The 20,194-nt window shown below is 33.3% G+C and overlaps 2 protein-coding genes across 2 annotated transcripts in view; one reads left to right on the top strand and one right to left on the bottom strand.

Moving 5' to 3' along the window:
- LOC129229242 (DNA-binding protein P3A2-like) overlaps positions 1–6,595 on the bottom strand; it is a 62,387-nt gene extending 55,792 nt beyond the window's left edge. Inside the window, 1 exon segment of the mRNA XM_054863507.1 lies at positions 6,289–6,595. Coding sequence (XP_054719482.1) covers positions 6,289–6,310 — 22 coding nt within the window. The 5' untranslated portion in view covers positions 6,311–6,595.
- An 83-nt stretch (positions 6,596–6,678) lies between these two features.
- LOC129229243 (5-demethoxyubiquinone hydroxylase, mitochondrial-like) lies at positions 6,679–19,962 on the top strand. The gene is made up of 3 exons (XM_054863508.1): positions 6,679–6,783; positions 7,723–8,055; positions 19,434–19,962. Exons 2-3 carry the CDS (start codon positions 7,731–7,733, stop codon positions 19,712–19,714), a joined length of 606 nt encoding a protein of 201 aa, XP_054719483.1. The 5' UTR covers positions 6,679–6,783; positions 7,723–7,730; the 3' UTR covers positions 19,715–19,962.
- Positions 19,963–20,194: the final 232 nt, after the last annotated feature.

The raw sequence follows: 20,194 nt of genomic DNA, 5'->3' as shown, positions 1-20,194 counted from the left end.
ATGTAATTTCTGCAGCAAAAGTTTAAGACCGTATTGCGAAATAATATTCCTGAAGTGCGAAGAAAAATTTAGTTCCTACTGCTACAAAATAAAGCAGGCAGCTCGAAATTGAGAACATTCCTTGTTCAGCAAACCACAACAAAACGGAAAAATCCAGATAACGTGTATTTGAATAGCTAAAAGGATTCAAATCTCCAAGGAACAGGGCGAGACCAGTGCATTGAGCAGTCAATATGGGTTCCACCTTGATTTGAAAGAAGGGGGGGGGGGGTTGACAACAGGGTATCTGGCATTTTCGGAGCACGTGCGTGTGGATGCGATGTGTCCAAATAGAGCAAATTCTTTACAATGGGTCAGACATTTTTGACTAGTTTAGTGGGAGAGGGGCGTCCCACTTTATGGGTTAAAATGCGGTTATTGGTCCGATTTATTGATCTTAGGGTAAGGAATGGAGCTCCGGGACTCTCCCCGAACCGTTTTTTTCTTTCTTTTTCTGAAAAATAAATAGATATTAATAATCCCCCCCTCCTCCAATTTTCCATAAATGCAGTTCCAAAAACGCAATTGTATAGACAAACATAGAAGATTTTTACTAAAAGGAGTTCGTGAGAGCTCTCCCCTCGAATTTTTTTCAAAACTGAAGTCCTAAAAACTTAAGCAAAATATTCTATGATATTATGAGAAGGGGTTCAGAGGCTAATGCATTTAATTTTTTCATAATTGGCTGTTTAACGAAACCTGTTTTTTGATAATATTAAAGAAAGGCCCTTGTCCGAATATTTTCTGAAAATGAAGTCTTAAATACCCGATTGTTGGACCATATTTGGCAACATTATTAGGGACAGCAATCTTTCGAAATTGAAGCTTAAAAAACGCAATTTTAGGCGATTTTTGAATGAAAAATTTTGCGCGATGTTGCAAAGTATTTGGAGTTTTCCACATACATTTTTACAAAATTAAAGATCTGGGAATGAAAATTGAGATGTTCCGTAATGTTTTTGGCGGGAGGGGAAGGGGGATTCGGAGGAGAGACTTTTATTTTCAGACGAACTTGGAAAAAAAAAGAAGGAAAGAAAAGGGTGGGGAAGGGGGGGGGGGGCAACTAGTTGACCAATTAGCTGTAACTATCAGGGGTCTGTCCAGGATTTTTCACAGGGTCCGTTTTTTGTGAAAAATCAAATAATTTTGTGAAAAATTAATTAATTTTGTGAAAAATCAAAAAATTTTGCAAAAAAAAAAAAAAAAAATTTTTTTTTGTTTGTTAAAACGAAGTTTTAGAATTTAGAGATGGCACAAACTGCATCAATTAAACTTAAAGTTGAGTGTTTTCCTCTTCTACGTCGAGAAAATCATTCTGGATTTTTTTCTGATATTTGGCGGGGGGGGGGGGGCATTGCTCTTTCAAGTATCAATATTTATCTACCATTCTACAGTATGTTAAATTATACTAGACATATTTCTGTATAGTACTTAAAATAATTGTAACAAAAATATAAATAAATAAAATAAAATTCAGAATAGGGTTCAGCATTCAACTTTTTGACCCAAGACACTCTTAAAAAGCACAGAATTTCGTTTAAAACTTATAAATTCCGTGATTTAAACAAAAATAAAAAGATATTTCAATTGTTTACCTCTTAACAAAGCGTAATAATCATTAAAAATTCGAAAAATCGGATTCCCATAGCGGATGCAAAGAGATCGCAATTCTCAAAGTGAAAGCATCAAAGGTATAAAAACGGCTTGTAAAAGAAATATTTTTGATAAAATTACTTTAAAATTGCATTTTAGAGTCCTATGATAAACATATCATTAATATCTGTGGACACAGTTGACCCAAAAAATAAAATCAACCATCTATTTAGCATTTTAATTTTTGACTCATAACAGAAAATGGAATTTTGCTTTGAAAACTTGAAATGAGAGTTCTAACAGAAATAAAGAGACTTTTCATTTATTTGAAGAAAAAAAAAACTGTAATTAAAAGAGTTTATTTAAAGTTAATCATCCTTGTCAGCATCGAAAAATCAAAACCCATATAATTTTCTCCCAAAATAACAATTAAACATCGCACCGCACCCACACCATAAAAAAGCAAATATTGACAAGCTGGCAAAATGATGAGAATATTTTCTAATCAAGTCATTATAAAGGTTCAACGCCAGACGCTAAGTGGTGATAATTTTGAAGTTGGTAACACTATCTGAAGCGATCATATTTTTTCCTCACCCTTACTATCCCTTTGTAGTTCTAAGTTCATTTGGCAGATATATATTATTATTATTGTTTATTAAATCATGAGAGGAGAAAAGTGCTTACCAATGCCTTTTCAATAAAGTTTACAACAACACCGCTGCTAATTAGCTGTGATAAAACAAACAACCATTATATTTATTTGGCAGTAGCAATTATTTATCGCTTGCAGGAGCATCCCAAGAGTGCCGATTTTTTTTTTTCAAAATTAGCCGATTTTGTATTAGCTGATCCCTCTAATTTGATTTTAAAAAAGGTTCCAAAAATTATCGGTTTATATACAGAAATATGCGTTATTTTGCTTTCAGATTTGCTCTTTCAATAAAAAATTTGACAGATCCGATCTTGTTTATCAGAATTTTGTGAAGGGTCCGTTTTGTTTGATCGGGATTTTGTGAAAGGTCCGTTTTGTTTGTTTTGTTTGATCGGGATTTTGTGAAAGGTCCGTTTTGGTTGATCGGATTTTTGTGAAGGGTCCGTTAACGGACCCAAATATCCTCTGGCCAGACCCCTGACTATTGAAAATTAATTCAAAGATTTCTTTTTAAAATAAATCAAGATTTACCCTAACATTATTATTTTTTCAAATTAAAATCTCTTCTGTACTATAGTTTCTCAGGTAAGTTTTTAGAAGTTTCAAAGAGCGAAATGTTCTTTGACAAATAAATGTCTTGTGTTAGTGATCGGCCGGCTTCACCCTGATCTTTCTTGAAGGAAAAGTGGAGAATATTAGGATACATATTACAGGAAAAAAATGAAACAAAGTAAATTTTGAAAAATATTTTCTGACCCCTCCTTCCTCTTCCACATATACAATCCTTTTTTTTTTAAATTTCAAGCACACACGCACACACAAAAAAGGGGGAGGGGGGACATGAATAAAAAGTTATAAACTATTGTCTGAAAAAGTGAGGCGGCCCGGGAGTCCTCTGGCCCCTCCCACGATCCGCCACTGCTGCTTACGTGAAATTTAGAGACGTACCGAGTACTCGGTAACTACTCCGTACTCGGCCAATTTGCCGAGTACTCGGTACTCGGCCAAATTCTGATCAGATACTCGGCCAATACCGAGTAGTTGCAAAAAATTGAATATTGTCCAAGACAGATTTTATAAAAAAAGGGCAAGCATTATATTCTGCAATCATTTACAATTAAAATTTATAAGTCAAATTTAAATTTTGAGAATAATGAAGTTTGTAATGCTTCAATGGAATAAATCTTTATTTTAATGTCCCCAAAGTTAATAAAACTTATTTATTAAAAATTACGCAAGAAATGTAAGTATAGAAAATATGGAATTTTTATATTAAAAATGGATTTTTGCTACAAACAAAAATTAGTTATAAAAAATGTAAAAATACCTTTGCTTAAAAAATAAAACAACCTTAAAAGTACAGTGCAGGAACTCTGCAGACACGTGTTTTGGCATTACAAGGAATTCCTTTTTCAATGCACAAAATGGGGGCTCGTAGATTTAAAGGCATCCGACAAAAGTCGTATTTTTTTGTTGAATGTCTTTACATTCTTTAGCTCACATGTTATGCACTGAAAAAGACGTTCCTTGTAACGGGGGGGGGGGGGGGGGGGCAGAAACACGTATCTGCAGTGTTCCTGCACATTTGTTTTATCTGCTTTTAAAAATTATTTATGTTTGGCAGATTAGAACTATAATTGATTGGTATACAGTGAAACCCTTCCTAACGGACACCCCTCAAAGGCGGACACCCCTCTTATGCGGACAATTTTTAATTCCCCAGTTCCAATGCAAATAACATTATTAAACCCCTGTCCTGCGGACACCTCTATATTGCAGAAAAAAAATTTGTCCTGTTAGTGTCCGCATTAGAGGGATTTTACTGTAATTTGTTTTAATTCCAACTTGATTAATCATACCTTTTATTTATTTATTTTTAATTTAAAAAATTATTTTTTTGTAAAATTTTTGACACAAACAAAATTGTATATATATAATGCATAATTAAATTTCAGCAGGAATTTAGTTTTAAAAACTATTATATGGACAAGGAGGTTTATACTACTATTCCAATAAGTTCAAAATTCATCACATGTGTGTCAGTGGTTCTTCTTAAAACATAATTGGTACTTGAAACTCTGCCGAGTACTCGGTAACTCGGTACTCGGCCGTGTAATAAAAGGCCGAGTACTCGGTACTCGGCCAAAGTGCTACTCGGTACGTCTCTAGTGAAATTGCTTACTAAGTGCATTCAAAACATGAATTTTTTCGGGGACTGGGGACCCCGAACCCAGAGATGGTCTAAAGTTTCGCTTTTATGACTCCAGTTTCGGAATTTCACCTAAAGAGAGCCCCCCTCTTGACATTGCTAAAGACAGCCTAAAAGTTTTAAGACTTCAATTACAAACACTTTTCGGGAGAGAGTCCCAAATTCCCTTTATATTAATAAATATATGAATATAGTCCCTAATAGTTTTTAATACATCAGTTACAAAACATTCTCAGGTTAGAACACCAAAACCATCTAAATGAAAAGAAATAATGCCAAAACAATTTCTTACATTCAAGCATTTTTCAAGAATCTTTTCATATAGTGTTCAAAGTTTGAAAAAAGGATCAAATAAAGCAATATACAGTATAATACTGATTCTACGATTGTCAAGGGACTTTTCTCCGCACGCACCCCACCTCTTAGCCGTAGGCCTTAGGTTCCACCGCCCGGGGGGTCCGCGTAGCGGGCCCCCCGCACGGCTGAGTGCGGCGGTCGATAGTCGCATCATACCACGGACGCGGCTGGCACTCATTGCGCCGGGGAAGGTCCCCGCGCCGGGCGCCAGCTCAGCTGAGAGTTTACCCCTTAATGTGTGGGTCTTGCTCACCGTGAGATACGGTATATCTCCCCGTACCTCGTTGGTGTGCCATGTACCCCTGAAAGGGAATGGGGTTAGACATAAGCATACACTACTGCATGGTTATATACTACTGCATTTTGTAAACTACGGCATAAACATAAACTAGGACACCCCGTCCATGTGGAGAACAGATATCAATCTGTCTCGATTTCTTGGGTGTCCTCTCTGTAATAGAAAAAATGATTATTTGCTGTTAAAAAAGAAAGAAGATTATTAATTCATCTGCCGTAGTTGTGATACTCACCGATCATTTACATGTCTCGGCTTAGAATGAGTGATCACATGATATCTGCAATGAAAACTAAGGTTATTAAGTGGGATATTCGAGGGGGGGTCACTGGGGGTGGAACTTGGCTTCCTTCTTGACCTCGAGACTTCTTCATCACCTGGAAGCTTGTTACATCTTGCAATGCTCTGGGGTTTTTTTTTACATTGAACATTTCATTATCACATTTAACTGGACATCACATTACAACATTTAACAAGGACAATACATTACAACATTTATATTTTTGGTTATTTTTGAGTCAAGGGACTGGAAAAAGTTATAATATAAATCAAGAGAACCGTTAAAACTAGGAGCATAGACATTCAATGCAGTTAAATCCGGACTAGTGAAATGTATCATTAAATTAAAGTCATACTATATTAAAATACATATACTTAAAAAAAGCTATATGTGGGAATACCTTTTGAAATTGTTTGCAATCTCTTTCATAAAACAGAAAAAAATATTGTATTAAATATTGGAAAAGGAGTTCCAAAAAAAAAAAAAACCCTAGAACTAGTAAACATTAAAAAAAACTCTCATACGTTAAGCTAAAAAAAAAAGAGGCCTTCTCTCTTTCTGAGAAGCAGAATTTAATTTCCAAAACGTAAGGAAACAGCAATGAAATTTATTACGCGTCAGCATCATTAGTCCTTGAAGTAGAAAGGGATAATTTCCCCAACAAAGAAAAACTTAGATTTTACTATAAGTGAATGGTATTAATACAATTCTTTCAAAAAATGGAACAAGAAAAAAAATCCCCCTGCGAACATATGATATTTGCTCGCCTTTCAGACTACTCTATATATTAGAAAAATTCAGAAGCATAAAACACACTACATGTCAACTACAAGAGGAAAACATTGTTCAAAAAAAATTACCTGACAAACGAAGCATCATCATTATTGAGAATAGTCATTCATTAGTTTATTTTTATAGAAACTGCTTTCTATTACTGAGTAATCTGTTGGTTAACCATCTTTTTTAAAAAAGAGAAAATGCCGGTTTTTCAATTGCTGATTAACGAAATTCAATATCGATCGGCAACCCATTTCTACGTTGACGGTTAAAACCAATCTGGAAGCGTAGGGTACGGCTGCCAAGACGATCATTTCTGAAGGCACAAATATGTACACACAAAAACGCAATAAAGTTTAAGCAACAGAAATTAAATTGGTAATGCTCAGCAGACGCCCACTTTTCGGCTTTACAGCTGAGCTTTTATTTATGATGTTAAATCGGAAAACTGAGCACCTCCATTGAGCAGTAAGTGAGTGCGTCTGCGCCAAAATCTCTCCAAAGTTTATACCTTCGGGGGCTGGCTGCGAAGCATAGCCTTCCAATAGTTATTTAGCTTAATAACAGATCTTCAGATGGTACGTATGTTTTGTTTAGTACAATTGTTGCGCAGTACTTCTTGTTGATGATGAAAGTTCAAGTTTGAGGAACAGTCCGTCCCGATATTTGTAAAAAAGGATATTTAAACACATTCTCATCCAGCTACTCCGTAATCGCCATTTTGATTTCTGCGACTGCGCTGTAGTGCTCGATTCAGGAGAATCGTCAAACTCCTATTTTAACACAGAGTTTGGTCTTCAAATTCGACGTACTAGGCAGAAAATCTCAAGTTCTATGCGTTTTGTTCAAAAAAGTTGTTATAAGTATCTACAACTTACCTTGAAAAGCCGAGAAATTCAGCTAGTCGTCATGCGCGAAATAGCCCAAAAGATTTTAGTCTGAGCAGGTAATGGCATGGCGTATTCTCAGTGTGTTTTCAACCTTGCAGCTGTAATTTCCACCAAGGCGATCGATTGCCATTGAGAGTTAAAGCGCCATCTTTTGTTCGAATTTAGAGTAAAACGTTTTTCTTTCCCCTTTTTTTCTCTCGTTTTATTGCTTTTCAAAAAAGAAATTAACTTTCCTTGACAGATCCACATGGACGATACAAACTTTACACATTCATTTTTCATTAAAAGTTTGTTGCGTAACCGTAATTCAAAAAATAACGCGTACACTCAACATTTGAGCTTCACGCTACATATTATATAAATGTCCTGTAGTAATTAACTTTTCATTTTGCTGACATAAATGGGTTACAATTGTGGCTATTTTTATGAAACATTTTTGAGCATTTGATTTTTGTATTCATAAACTATTTCTAAACTTAATTCTTTTCATTTAAGAGGTCTGTAGATTTCATTTACTCAAAAATTAAGAGAATTCTGATTAAGGGCAATCTATTCTTTTTAAAACAACTAGTAAAAATTTTATGATTTGAGTGCATTAAGTCATATTCATTTTATCTTTTGTTTTAGACGAAACTATGACTGCTATTCCTCTTACTACATTTTGTGTTTTAAGAAGAGGCCTTGCTACTAAAGCATACCAAGAAACAAGTGTGTATCGCAGACGAAATTTGCAGGATAAAATATTAAGGGTGGACCATGCTGGAGAACTTGGTGCTGATCGTATCTATGCTGGTCAGATGGCTGTGTTAGGTAGAACTAGTGTTGCTCCAGTAATCAAAGAGATGTGGGATCAAGAAAAGGAACATCTTCAAAAGTTTGAAGAATTACTCCCCAAATATAGAGCTAGACCCTCTATGCTGCTACCTATATGGAACATTGCAGGATTTATCTTAGGAGCTGGTAAGTAAAAACGAAAAATTACATTGCTACACTTTTTGTTAGTTTTATTATTGTCAGTAGAATTCTTGTTTTCTTCAGATTTTTTTTTTCTTTTTGTTGTTTTGTGATGTCCATTTTTTGGTCTGTAGGTAAAATACAGAGTTGAGTAGCGGTTATGTCCACCTATTTGGAAACTAGTGCTGGCATGACTCAGAATCAGTATTATTCAGGGCTGGCTGATGTTGAAAAGCGCTGCTTAAAATTTATGTACATATTTTAAATCATCGCGTAGACTCTAGTGACAGTGTATTGCTGCGAAGAAAAAAACTATGGAACAAATTTGAGTTTTTCACTTTTTCATTTGGCCTTTTTTTTTGCCTCCTTACAATATGCCATCATGAAATTTGCCGCCCTAGGCTGTGGCACAGGTTGCCTAGCCTATCCCAGGAGCTGAGCCTGGTAATATGTTTTATGAGAGGGAATCGGCCTGGTAACAAAACTTAAAAAAAGGAATTTTCTATCTTGTTTTTCAAAATTTTTCCCTGAGGAAAACCCCCAAATGCCCTGAAATTAAGGGCAATTGATACCTAATTTAAAGGGAGTCGATGCATCACTTACCCATCCCTCTCCGAGGTCTATTTAAAAAAAAGAAAAAAGAGAGGGAGGACACCTTAGCAAGGGTGTATTCAGCTCAATATAAGTGAAGGGGTAGGCCCAGGGCCGGATTAAGCCATCGCGGGGCCCTCGTTTTCGAATGATATAGTATACAATATAGCACTTCTTCATGGAGACGGGAGCTGTACTTATAATATGCACGAATACATAAATGTGGATATAGTTTTAGAGCTTTACGATGGTTATGATCTCCTTCAATTGCCCCTCGTCTTCCCGTTACTACATGTTTTTAACTTTTAATTCCAAAAACGCAATTTTGGACGATATAAAGGAAGGGGGGGGGGCTGGAGGCTTACCCCCGGAAAAATTTAGATATTTCAATTCTAAAAACTCAATTCTAACGACCCCTGATCATATTAGAAAGAGAAGAATCGAATACCATTATTTGGAGAAACTGTAGTCAAAGAACACGATTGCATCCTATCTTAGGTAAGATCATAGGAAAAAATCTGGGTTCACAGCAACTCTTCAGCCAGTTTTTTAAAATTGAAGTCTTAACCCATTAACTGCCAAAACTCGAAATCGTTATTTTTTTTTGGATAAAAATTAAAAAAGTTATCATTCTGAACCTGTATAATAGTAATATGCTTTAAAAAGAACAAAAATGCACTTACTTTTACAAATATAGGGTGTTGCGTTGACGCAGCGTCAGCGGAAAAGGAGTATTAATGCTAAGTAGTTTTATCAGAAATTCTTCAGCAGTTTCAATGCTTTTTATACACAGGAAATTTTTATAATATTAGTTATGGTTCTTAGCCATGCCAAGCACTTTAGAAGAAACTGAAATTTATATAAAATAAGCACATAAATGCATTTTAGGAAATTTAAATTTTGAGGAAACATCGATTTTTTATAGTTACACATGAAAAGCTTCGCTGCAATCGTGATGAAGTGCAACCTTACACACATTGCAGCAACAAATAGTTAGGCTGTGGCAATTCTTGCAGCATAGTCTTTTATTGTCTGTCGACCTTACGATAAAATGTCCCCCAGATACAGGCATTAGTAAGCTGAATTTGCTTGGCCGTCCTGTAGCTGGACTTTCTTTTTCATGTTACTATCATAAGGGGTCTGTAAAAGATGAAGTGCAACCTCTCGCCTAAAATCCAATAGTGACTTTCTATTTTCTTCTTTCCATAGTCTTGAAAGTTTCCAAGCATTGGTTAATGCAACATCAATATAATTGGAGAATATTGGCCACCACCATTTTTTCCCTCGGTTTCTAATTCTGTAATTTGAAACTAAATTGTCACACAAATCAACACCCCCCATTTTCATGTTGATTGCTCAATTATACAAGGTTGAGGAACAGAAATCTTCTTCCTCTGGTTTCTGGAATAGCGAGAAACGTTTTTGACAGGCTCAATTTTCCATAGGTTGAACCCATAGTCACAACAGCGTTGTCATTCCATCGTTTTTGCTGGGCATACAAATTTGTTTGTTCTACAAGATGCGATAAAACATCGGAATAAAAAAAAAGATTAAAAATATCAACACTAGCCTTACCTTCTAGAGTGTGTCTTACAGCTTGAATGGGGACCTGTTCTTCATTTTTTTGGTTGATACCTATCAATTGGTTCCTGTTTTGTCCATTGCCAATCTTCTGTTTTTCGTTTTTTAGTTTTTTTACTACGGGATTTGGAACAATTGAACTTTTTTTTTTACGTGGACTTCAACTTCGCCTGCAATATCGCCCGGTAAAACTTCATTATCATTATTTAAAATGTTGTCATTGCTTTCTTCTTCATCACTAGCTTCTGTAATTTCTGGTGGTACAAAAACAATACCTGTTTCTTCATTATCATCAACATCTGAGTTTTGTTCGAAAATCTGTTCCAATGCTTCTTCCAAAGTTAGATATCTTGTTCTGGGCATTTCGAAAGGCAGAGACGAAAAAAAAAAGCTTCCACAGTTAAAACGCGCAGAATAAAAATGAAATATAGTTCTACCCTAAAGCAATTGAGACAGACAGTCAGTCTACCCCTTTTTCGCTGACGTTGCGTCAACACAACGCCAGTTTTTACTTCCCCCTCTTCCCCAGCAGAAGCAGTTTCTTTGAGGTATAATCTGATAAAAAGTGACCTTGATTAAAAGCATTTCATATCTAAACCAAAACTTTTTTTTTATTTTTATTTTTTCTGACTGAAAACTGGATCACAAATTTAGTCAAAAAAATTATGTGAGAGAAACAATTTTTATCATACATAAAAAAAGAAAGTTAAAGCAATTTTTTTATTTAACATATTTCTACTAATATTCTTAAATTTAAATTAGCAATCAATAAAAAAATTAGATTTCTAGTTTAGTTTCTATGGATATTTATTATAACCGTTGCGTCAACGCAACACCAGCGGGTAATGGGTTAAATAAAACTAGATTATCCTTAATGATGTTGTAGAGAGAGTAAAGAGTGGTATTCAAGGAGGTCCAATTGGAAAATTTTTGAATTTATTATGTGTTATTAATCTAAAAACACAATTTTAAGCAAAAATTCTTGAAATTATATACTCTGAAATGTTTTTTTTAATGTTCTTTGGTGATTTTGGGGAGGAGTTCGCGAAAGCCATCCCTGGAAATTTCTCGAAAGTGAAGTTGTGAAAACGTGATAGATAGACCATCGCAGGTTACGTTTCGGTATGGGATGGGTTTCAGGCACTCTCTGAGGCAACCTGGAAATTTTTCGAAGTTTAAGTCTTAAAAGTGCATTTTAGACCATTGTTAACAATGTTGGAGGGGGAGAGGTATACTCCCATTGAAATTTTTCGAAATTATAGTCCAAAATACGCATTTGCAGGCCACTTTATTAGAAGACGTTATAGGACGGGATCGGGCTCGAGATTACACCTATGGAAATTTTTTGAAACTGAAGTTCCAGAAAACAGTTTTTAGCGGGTTTTCAATTATGTTGAACAATTTTCTTCCTGAATTTTTCTGAATTTCAAGTTCGAATAAAAAAAATTTTCGGCTACCTTTGGTGATGCAAAAGAAAGGGGTTAGGTTCGGGGCATGGGTGGCAGCTTTTTAGTTCCCTCCCACTCAGAAGAAAAAGTTAAAAACGATATTTAAAGTCTTTCTTCTACACATAATTATTTTAGTTCATAAAAAAAATAATATTCTCTTAACAATTCATTTATTTCGCTCAGCATAAGTGTGGAGTCTCAAAATCTTTTTCTTTTCTTCTATCATGATCTCTTAATTTTGCTCATTGTTGTTTACAGTGCCGGATCTACGGGCCGGGTCACGGGCGGAAAATTTTGAGGGTGATGAATTGACATTAAGTTAAGTAACCAAAAAGAGTTTAGGATGACTAATAATTACCTTTTCAGGACTCCAATTTCGAAAGCTTTAAGAAGAAAGCACTTTTAAACAATTTCTGGATGGTAACACTTTTCCCTCTCTTGTCTAACATCACCAAAGAAAGCCTTAAAATGTGGTTTTAGGATTTGTGCTTTAAGAATTTCAGCATCCTCCTTCTCCTGCTATCAACAAAAATTGCTTAAATTTGAGTTTTCAGAGCCTAAACTCCAAAAATTCCGGAGAAAGCCCTTAAATTTTTTTAAAATTCAAAAAAATTCGAAAGGAGAATACCCACCTACTTTCCTAGCATCTCAACATTCGGGGGAAAAGGCTCTAAAGCATCACTCTTTACCTAAAGTTAGAACTAAAGATAGCCTGCATCTTGAAGATTTAAGTTTCTAACATTTTACGAAGCAAACCCGTATCCCCTCCCTCCCCCCCCGATAAAGTCTCCAGTGATAACCTAAAACCACGGTTTGAAATTTGAAGTCGGAATTGTTTCTGGGGGAGTTCAGACCCTCATTCCTTTCTTTTATCTTCCCACATAACTTAAATTTTTTTTTCAGCTATACCATGGGTCGATCCCTCAAACCCTTTCCTCCTAAAGATAGCCTGAAATTGACTTCAGTTTTGTGCACAATTTCAGGAAAGAACCCCTTCCCCTTTGCTTTATTGTTATGAAACAACCAAAACTTTCTTTTTCTTTCTTTTTTTTTTTAAAGGCTTAAATAGCTGAAAGTTTTAGGACCCTAACTCCCTTAAATTTCCTGATACCTTAAAATTGACTTCATTTAGAAAAAAGAAAAAAAAATCTAGTGAAAATCCAATTCACCGTTCTCCAAACTTTGCCTAAAATTGTAATTTTTAAGTCAGTTTTGAAACTTTTCTGACCCAACGGAGCTTTTTCTCCTGCCACTAAGAAAGATCAACTAAAATTGCGTTTTTAAAACTTCAATTGGGAGACATTTCTGGAAAGCAATCTATCAAAAAAATAAGATTTTTAATTAACCTGAGCATTTAGAAAAGCTAAATATAAATAAAAAGAGAAAGGTAGAGAGAAATTAAATGGGTTAAAGAACGGAAAGTAGTTTTTTTTTCTGGAATTTTTTTCTCAAAAAAAAAAAAAAAAAAAAATCAAATTCTGAATCAAATTGTCGAAAACAGAACAAAATTCAGCTTTATTAAATTAGCCACTTTGTGGAATCAAAACTGTTTAGAACAAACAGAATTCATATAAGTGGCAGCCACTGTAGTTTTGGAATTTCGTTTGACATTTCTACAGTAAAACAATTACGGTTCCATTATATTAATCTTTTCACTCTTAAGTCTTGAGCATAAAAATTGTATAATATGTCCATTCCTTTTTTTTTTTTTTTTTGAAACATGTTTTTTGATTCATTCTTTAAAAAAAATATTTCCCTAAAAATGTTGTAAAATGTTCTGAATTTTTCTCTGATATTCTTAAATGTTTACCTGTTGCAAGGAATGCTTAAATTATCTCTTACAGATTCTTTACAAATGATGACACGCTTGGAGAGAGAGGTGGGTTTGACATTTACTAAAAATAAAATTCTTAAAAGTGACATTTATTAGCAGTCCTTAGTGAGAGGAAAAAATATCTTATGCCCCTTTGAAAATATTTTTTCAAACCTAAAAGTTGCATATATTTTTTCTTATTTAAAATTACATGTATATTAATCTGAATTTTGAGTTCTGCTGGATATCCAAACACCAAATTTTGGGTAATACACTGACCTTATTTAAGAAATCTTTACAAAGATTTTAAAAATAAGTTTTCTACTCAAACTTTTGTTGATAAATTCAAAGTCTCCCTAATTTTAACCTTTCAATGGCATGTGTTTTATTGTTTTGCCCTATAAAATGCATTGAGTATTAACTTTTTGACCACCCCTGGTAAAAATCCAAAATGACAGGCCTGGGGGCAGGGGAGGGGGGGGATATATATATAGAGAAAGGACACCAGTTGGCCCGAGCCTGAAGAGGACCCGAGATTTTTAAAAGAGGGGTAAAATGTATATTAGGAGGTAGGGGTAAACAATATGAAGGGAAACCGTAAAAGTCATTTTTGACGGGCCCCAAAATTTCTGCGCGCTCTCCTGCCTGCGGGGAGGGGGGAGAATTGTTTATATTTTTAAAATAAATTTTTTTTTTCCCATATTATGGAGAGCAAGTTGTGTGTAATAACACTTTTTCAAAAGGGAAAACACTTTTTTAGGGAACCCAGAGTAAGCAAAATATCAAACGGTTCAAACCATACTGAATAATACGAATACAATATGGTTCAAACCGTACTAAAGCATATTTTTTTAAGATATAACTTACAAGTATCTTCTAATCATTAGTAGTTCAGCTTAAAAAACATAACTCTATAACTCCATTAGCACACTTTAACGAATGCTAATAACTGAAAGTTCATGGATTTTTGACATCAAATTCAGAACCACATTCTCCGTTTCCTTTCTGTATTACATTGACAGTATGCATTAAATACTTTTTATAACCTTTTAAGTCTGTTTTTAAAACTTGGATATCCTCCAATCGAGTTCTGGCAAAGTTAATAACTGTTGATTTCGGGTCATTCCATACAAAATGAGCAAAAATGACAAAAAAGTGGTGGCTGCATGGTAACAGATTTTTATGAAATTTGGTATACAGGTTCCTTTTATGCCTATAGAAACATCTAAAATATTTTGGCTTAATATTTTTTATTTTAATAGTTACATGCGATTGAAAATTGGTCACATTGAACAGTATTCTCATAAATGCTGCAAATGAGTATGGTTATGTTCACAACAATTTTTCTGAGGTTATGCTCGCAGTGATCCTTTATGCCCAATATGTGTATACATCATATATATAATATGTCTAAAAAATGTTAGAGAGTATACAGCGTGTATCGAGTACACCCCTGGTTCTATTTTCTGTTTAAGTTTTCCCGACTTATAGTGTTTGTGAATCTCCCCCCCCCCTCCCCCATTTATAAGCCTCAACCACACTGAAGTTTGGCAGCTTTTGTTATGCTTATTACTTTTACGTAACAGTTTTTTTTTTTAATTTTAAAAGCAGTTTTGAAAAAAAAAAAGAAAGATGAAAAGTTATGGGGGGGGGGGGGGAGGCTCATGTGAACTCATTTCAAGCATATTCATTCTTGCTACTCACTAGACGATCACTATTAAGAGAACCCCATATTTAACTAAATAAAATCTGAGAATTATCCTTATTTCTCAAGTTAAATTTTATTCAAAAATTCATAAAAATATGATCCCATTGAGATCCCAACTTGAAATTTTGCACAAAAAAAGATAAATACACAGAAACTTTTGGGAATTTAAAAAAAAAAAATTCGTTTTATGTTTTTTGAGAAATTTAAGAGCCATTATTTTGAAATTCAGACAAAAAATGGAAATTTTGGCAGTGACCATTTTTGATTTTCCTAATTTTTTTATATCTCAAAGTAGGCCATAAGAAGTAAACATTCTGAAATTTTTAGCTTTCCAAAAATTTTTTTTCGCTCGTTAAAAATTCCCAAAGTTTGACGTTTTGCAGCGCTTTTTAGAAAAATTCTAAAAGTCGTATTTCAGTGCGCTTTAGCTCTTTACAGAAACACTACCCCACAGTTATATTTATATTTATTGGTTGTACTGTATCTAGTGATGACGACTTCATAGTTATTTTGGTTGGGGATTGTTGCTTTCTTCAGATAAGGGGTCGCAAAATATGGATTTTATCCGTTTTCGCGCAAGTTGAACCTGCGTTATTTCCCCCAAAAAGCCACCCCCCCGAAAAAAATGTAACATATACTGAAAGTTTATACTATGAAGAGAATAAATGACACAAAATTTGTTTGAGGTTTAATTTCTATTAGGAGAAAAATGCCCTGATATTTTTCAAATTATCAAAAATTGTGCTTTTTTGATCACAATTAACTCAAAACAGCATCACTAGGAAAAAAAACCTTTTATATATTACTAGTGGCACCCGCACGGCTTTGCCCGTAATAGAAAAATCTAAAGGTCTTTTGGTTAGCCTGTATATTTACAAATAATGTATGGTGAATTTTCTCGCCAATTGGCTTGTATCCACATTACAGTTCTACATTATGATAATTTCGTATCTCGCCAATTGGCTTGTACCCACGTTACAGTTCCACGTTATGATAATTTCGTATCTCGCCAAATGGCTTGTGCCCATGTTACGGTTCCACGTTATGATAATTTCGTAATTTATCATAGTTTTGTTCTTAAAATTGGAACAGAAAAAGAATTACATGGAATTTTCGAAAAATCGCTTCGAGGTGCACACCCCCATGCTACAAACTAACTTTGTGCCAAATATCATGAAAATCGGCCGAACGGTTTAGGCGCTATGCGCGTCACAGACATCCTACAGACATCCAGACATCCAGACATCCTCCGGACAGACAGACAGACAGACATTCAGCTTTATTATTAGTAAAGATGGTACCTGGCTATGTGTAAAACATCATGAAAAAGAAAGCAGCATGGGATCTCTTCTTGTTTTCCAGAAAATAATTTTTTTTGTAGCTCATTTTATGCGTTTTCTCGTACGTAAAACGTGTGTCCAGTATGCAGATTAGATCTTCTAAAACTTTAAGGATGTAGTAAGAATGTATATATGTGTGTATAGAGAAAGAAAAGGACTAGTAATACTTTATTTTTCTGATTTTTACAAATTGATGTTATTTTAATTGCAGGTAATTCAGAAAACGATAAATCGATATCATATATATATATATATATATATATATATATATATATATATATATATATATATATATACATACATATATATATATAGATTTATCGTATCAATCCCAAAATAATTCTTTCTTATTTATGTCCGTAGCAATGGAAGAAATATCATGAACAATATCTGTTTCACTTTCCTCTAAATGCCTTTTTTCTATGTCATCTTCAAATACCTCTAAAAGGCTGTCGGTTCTTGATAAATCAGTATTATCCACTTTTTTTTTTCCTTTGTATATCGGTTAAAAGCAGCTTCAAATCCGTGGGGTGGTGTTTCTGTAAAGAGCTAAAGCGCACTGAAACGTGACTTTTAGAATTTTTCTAAAAAATGCTGCAAAACGTCAAACTTTGGGAATTTTTAACGAGCGAAAAAAATTTTTTGGAAGGCTAAAAATTTCAGAATGTTCACTTCTTATGACCCACTTTGACATATAAAAAAATTATAAAAATCAAAAATGGTCACTGCCACACCTTGTCTGAACTTCAAAATAATGGCTCTTAAATTGTAAATTTAAATTGAGATTTTTAAAATTGAAATTTTTTTATAAAATTAGTCATGTTGTATATCATATTTAACAGTAACTAATGTACTTTAAAATGATTTTTACCAAATCTTTCTATCTATATTTGGTGCTGAGTTATTGTCCATTTTATATTCAAGCATCCATGAAAAAAAGACAATATTTTTAAAAATCAGTCTCATAAGTAAAATAATAAAAGAGATAAAAATCTAAAAATTTGGACTTTTGATGACCTTGAAGGGTACAATCAATGAGCCAAATTCCAAAGAAATACAAAAATGTGATGAAAAAAATTTGGATAACTTGTCATGGAATGCCCCCTTGATTGATTTTGCGTTAAAAACTTAGTGTGGTTACTCTGACTTCTCACCCCCGTGAATTTAAATTTCAGGAGTGTAAATTAATGTAAAAAAAGAAGTGAACATGTTTTCATATGCTTAACATGTGCAGATTGTATCAACGAAGAAAAAAAAATTCCTTAAAAAATGTATCTATTGGGCGTATATTAATGTCAAATTCCTCACCTCCGTGACAGACTTTCTCAATGTCATTATTTCTGAGGTGAAAATAAATGATGGAGAGGAAATACATCAATAATAGGCATTCTACCAAAATTATAAATTGCCAGTATATCCTCAAATTTACTAAACTATTTTTTAACATACTACTAATACTAAGGAAACTACTAATTAAGCCGTACTTTAATTAAGAGAGCTTAATATTATGTTCCCAATAATCATTAAAACAGCTGATTGTATGCACAATCAACAAAATTACTACTTTAATATTAAATTGGCCTCAATTTTTAAATATTAAAAGTTTTTTCATTTTTTTAAAATTTCCGTGTAGAAGGCTTTTTATTATTTTTTATTTATGAGTAAAATAATTAGAACTTAGCTGGGCCATTGTTTATGGTTACTTCCAGTAAATAACACTTTCATGAAAGAATGGAAAAAAAAAAAAAAAGAAAACAAAAGGTTTTGAAATTGAAAAATATTTGCATTTAAAAGTTACGTTTTCTGGAGAATGACCCATAAAAGAAATACCTTACTTTTGAAGTTGCATTTTAACTCCATTGTCTTCAAAATCAGTTTTCACATTTTGTAAAATCATGTTTTTCCCCTTCACTTAGGCACAAAAATTTCAATGAAGGAAACTTTAGACAACTTTCAAATTGTACAAAAATATAGAACAGTATTTATTCTATTTGCTTGAAGAAATTCAAAATTGGTTTTTGATTTCCAAGCTTAAAATAAAATTTAGAACAATAGCATTTTCTTTTTGTTTTATGTGAAATTACAGGCATTCAGAGTACAGTGAAACCTGTGTATGTTGACCACTCACGGTGCACTACTTTAGTGGTTAACTTAAACAGGTGGTCAACTTATAGAGGTTGAATTATATGATGTAAACCTAATTATGTGCCTGAAAATAGTGGTCAACTTAGACAGGTGGTCAATTTAAAAGGATGGTCAACTTTACAGGTTTTACTGTACTAGATAAATGACTAAATGAAGCAAAAGCAAGTATATCTAACATTCATTTCATTTTTTTAAAAAATGTATTGGCATAATGTGAAATTTATTTAAAAAAAAAAGTATTAGTGGATAAAATTTATATCTTAAGCAATAACAATAATAACTTCAACAAATGCATCAAAATATTTTTTTTTTTTTTTTGCTCTCTACAAAAGCTTTTTTGATCTGCCTAAAAATTTTTTGGCTCAATTTTTGTAGAAAAATCCGATTGGCGACATTAATAGTACTTTCATAAATATATTTTTTCAAGTAGTTCCAGACAAGCATTATCTTTAAGGTCATGCGTCGTACTACAGTGACGGTCCATGTGGATTCATTAAATAAGAAAATCACTTAACTGAAAAAAAATATAGATGCATTCAAATTAATGTATGGAAACACATTATCTAGCCACAAATAGTTGCTATATGTGTAACAAACAATTAAAATTATTGACATTGGATTTAGGCCTGATATTTAAACTCTTTTTCTTCAAACATAATTTTATGTTAAATGACTTTAAAAATCCAGAAAGTTGGACTCGGTGCATTTTTAGCATACTTGTATGTGTGCAGTTTTTATTTATTTATTTTATTTTTTAGGGACGGCTTTGTTGGGTAAAGAAAGTGCAATGGCTTGTACAGTTGCTGTTGAAGAAGTAATCGCAGATCATTACAATAGTCAAATACGGGAGCTGATGGCTGATGATCCAGTTCAAAACAAAGAACTTTTAGACATTTTGAAAAAATTTCGTGATGATGAGCAACATCATCATGATACTGGACTAAATCATGATGCAACAAAAGCGCCATTTTACAAGTATTTATCCCAGACAATTAAAATTGGTAGCCTTGGTGCTATTTGGTTAGCTGAGAGATTTTAGTACATAATACCATGTATACATCCTAAATACTTAATACATTAGGTCTATGTAATTTTACAATTGTTAAGAACAAAATAAAATGCTTATCCTTTGTTTATTTGAAGTGTATAAATTTTTGGAGCAGTGAATGGTTCAAAACTTTTCAGTTTTGGTCATTTGAAAATTGTCATTGAAGTCTTGTCGATTGCTGATATTTATTTGTTATTTTTTAGTTTTGCATTAAAAGTATATCTTTTTTATTTATTAAATTGTTCAGTATTTTTTTTCGTATTATCAGCAGCTATTCAACTTTAACTTTTCTAATGGTACATTTAATTTTTTGAAGGTGACACACAGAAAGGAGGCTCGTGTCGGTATTGGTGCCACTTTGAAGCAGTTGCCAATAATTTAGTTGCAATAAGAAAATATATTCGTGACAACTGTTTTTCTTTTTACCTTAAATGTCAATCATATATGTATAAATTTAGTTTTTTTTTTTTC

Source organism: Uloborus diversus, chromosome 9 (genome assembly GCF_026930045.1).
Source record: "Uloborus diversus isolate 005 chromosome 9, Udiv.v.3.1, whole genome shotgun sequence".
In the NCBI taxonomy this organism is placed as follows: domain Eukaryota; kingdom Metazoa; phylum Arthropoda; class Arachnida; order Araneae; family Uloboridae; genus Uloborus; species Uloborus diversus.
This window is presented reverse-complemented; position numbering and strand designations above follow the sequence as displayed.

Bases quoted from the DNA above. Each gene is read 5' to 3' on its own strand.
- LOC129229243 (XM_054863508.1), top strand. From the start codon at position 7,731: ATGACTGCTATTCCTCTTACTACATTTTGTGTTTTAAGAAGAGGCCTT. The intron at 8,056-19,433 runs GTAAGTAAAAAC...TTTATTTTTTAG, and splicing joins AGGATTTATCTTAGGAGCTG to GGACGGCTTTGTTGGGTAAA.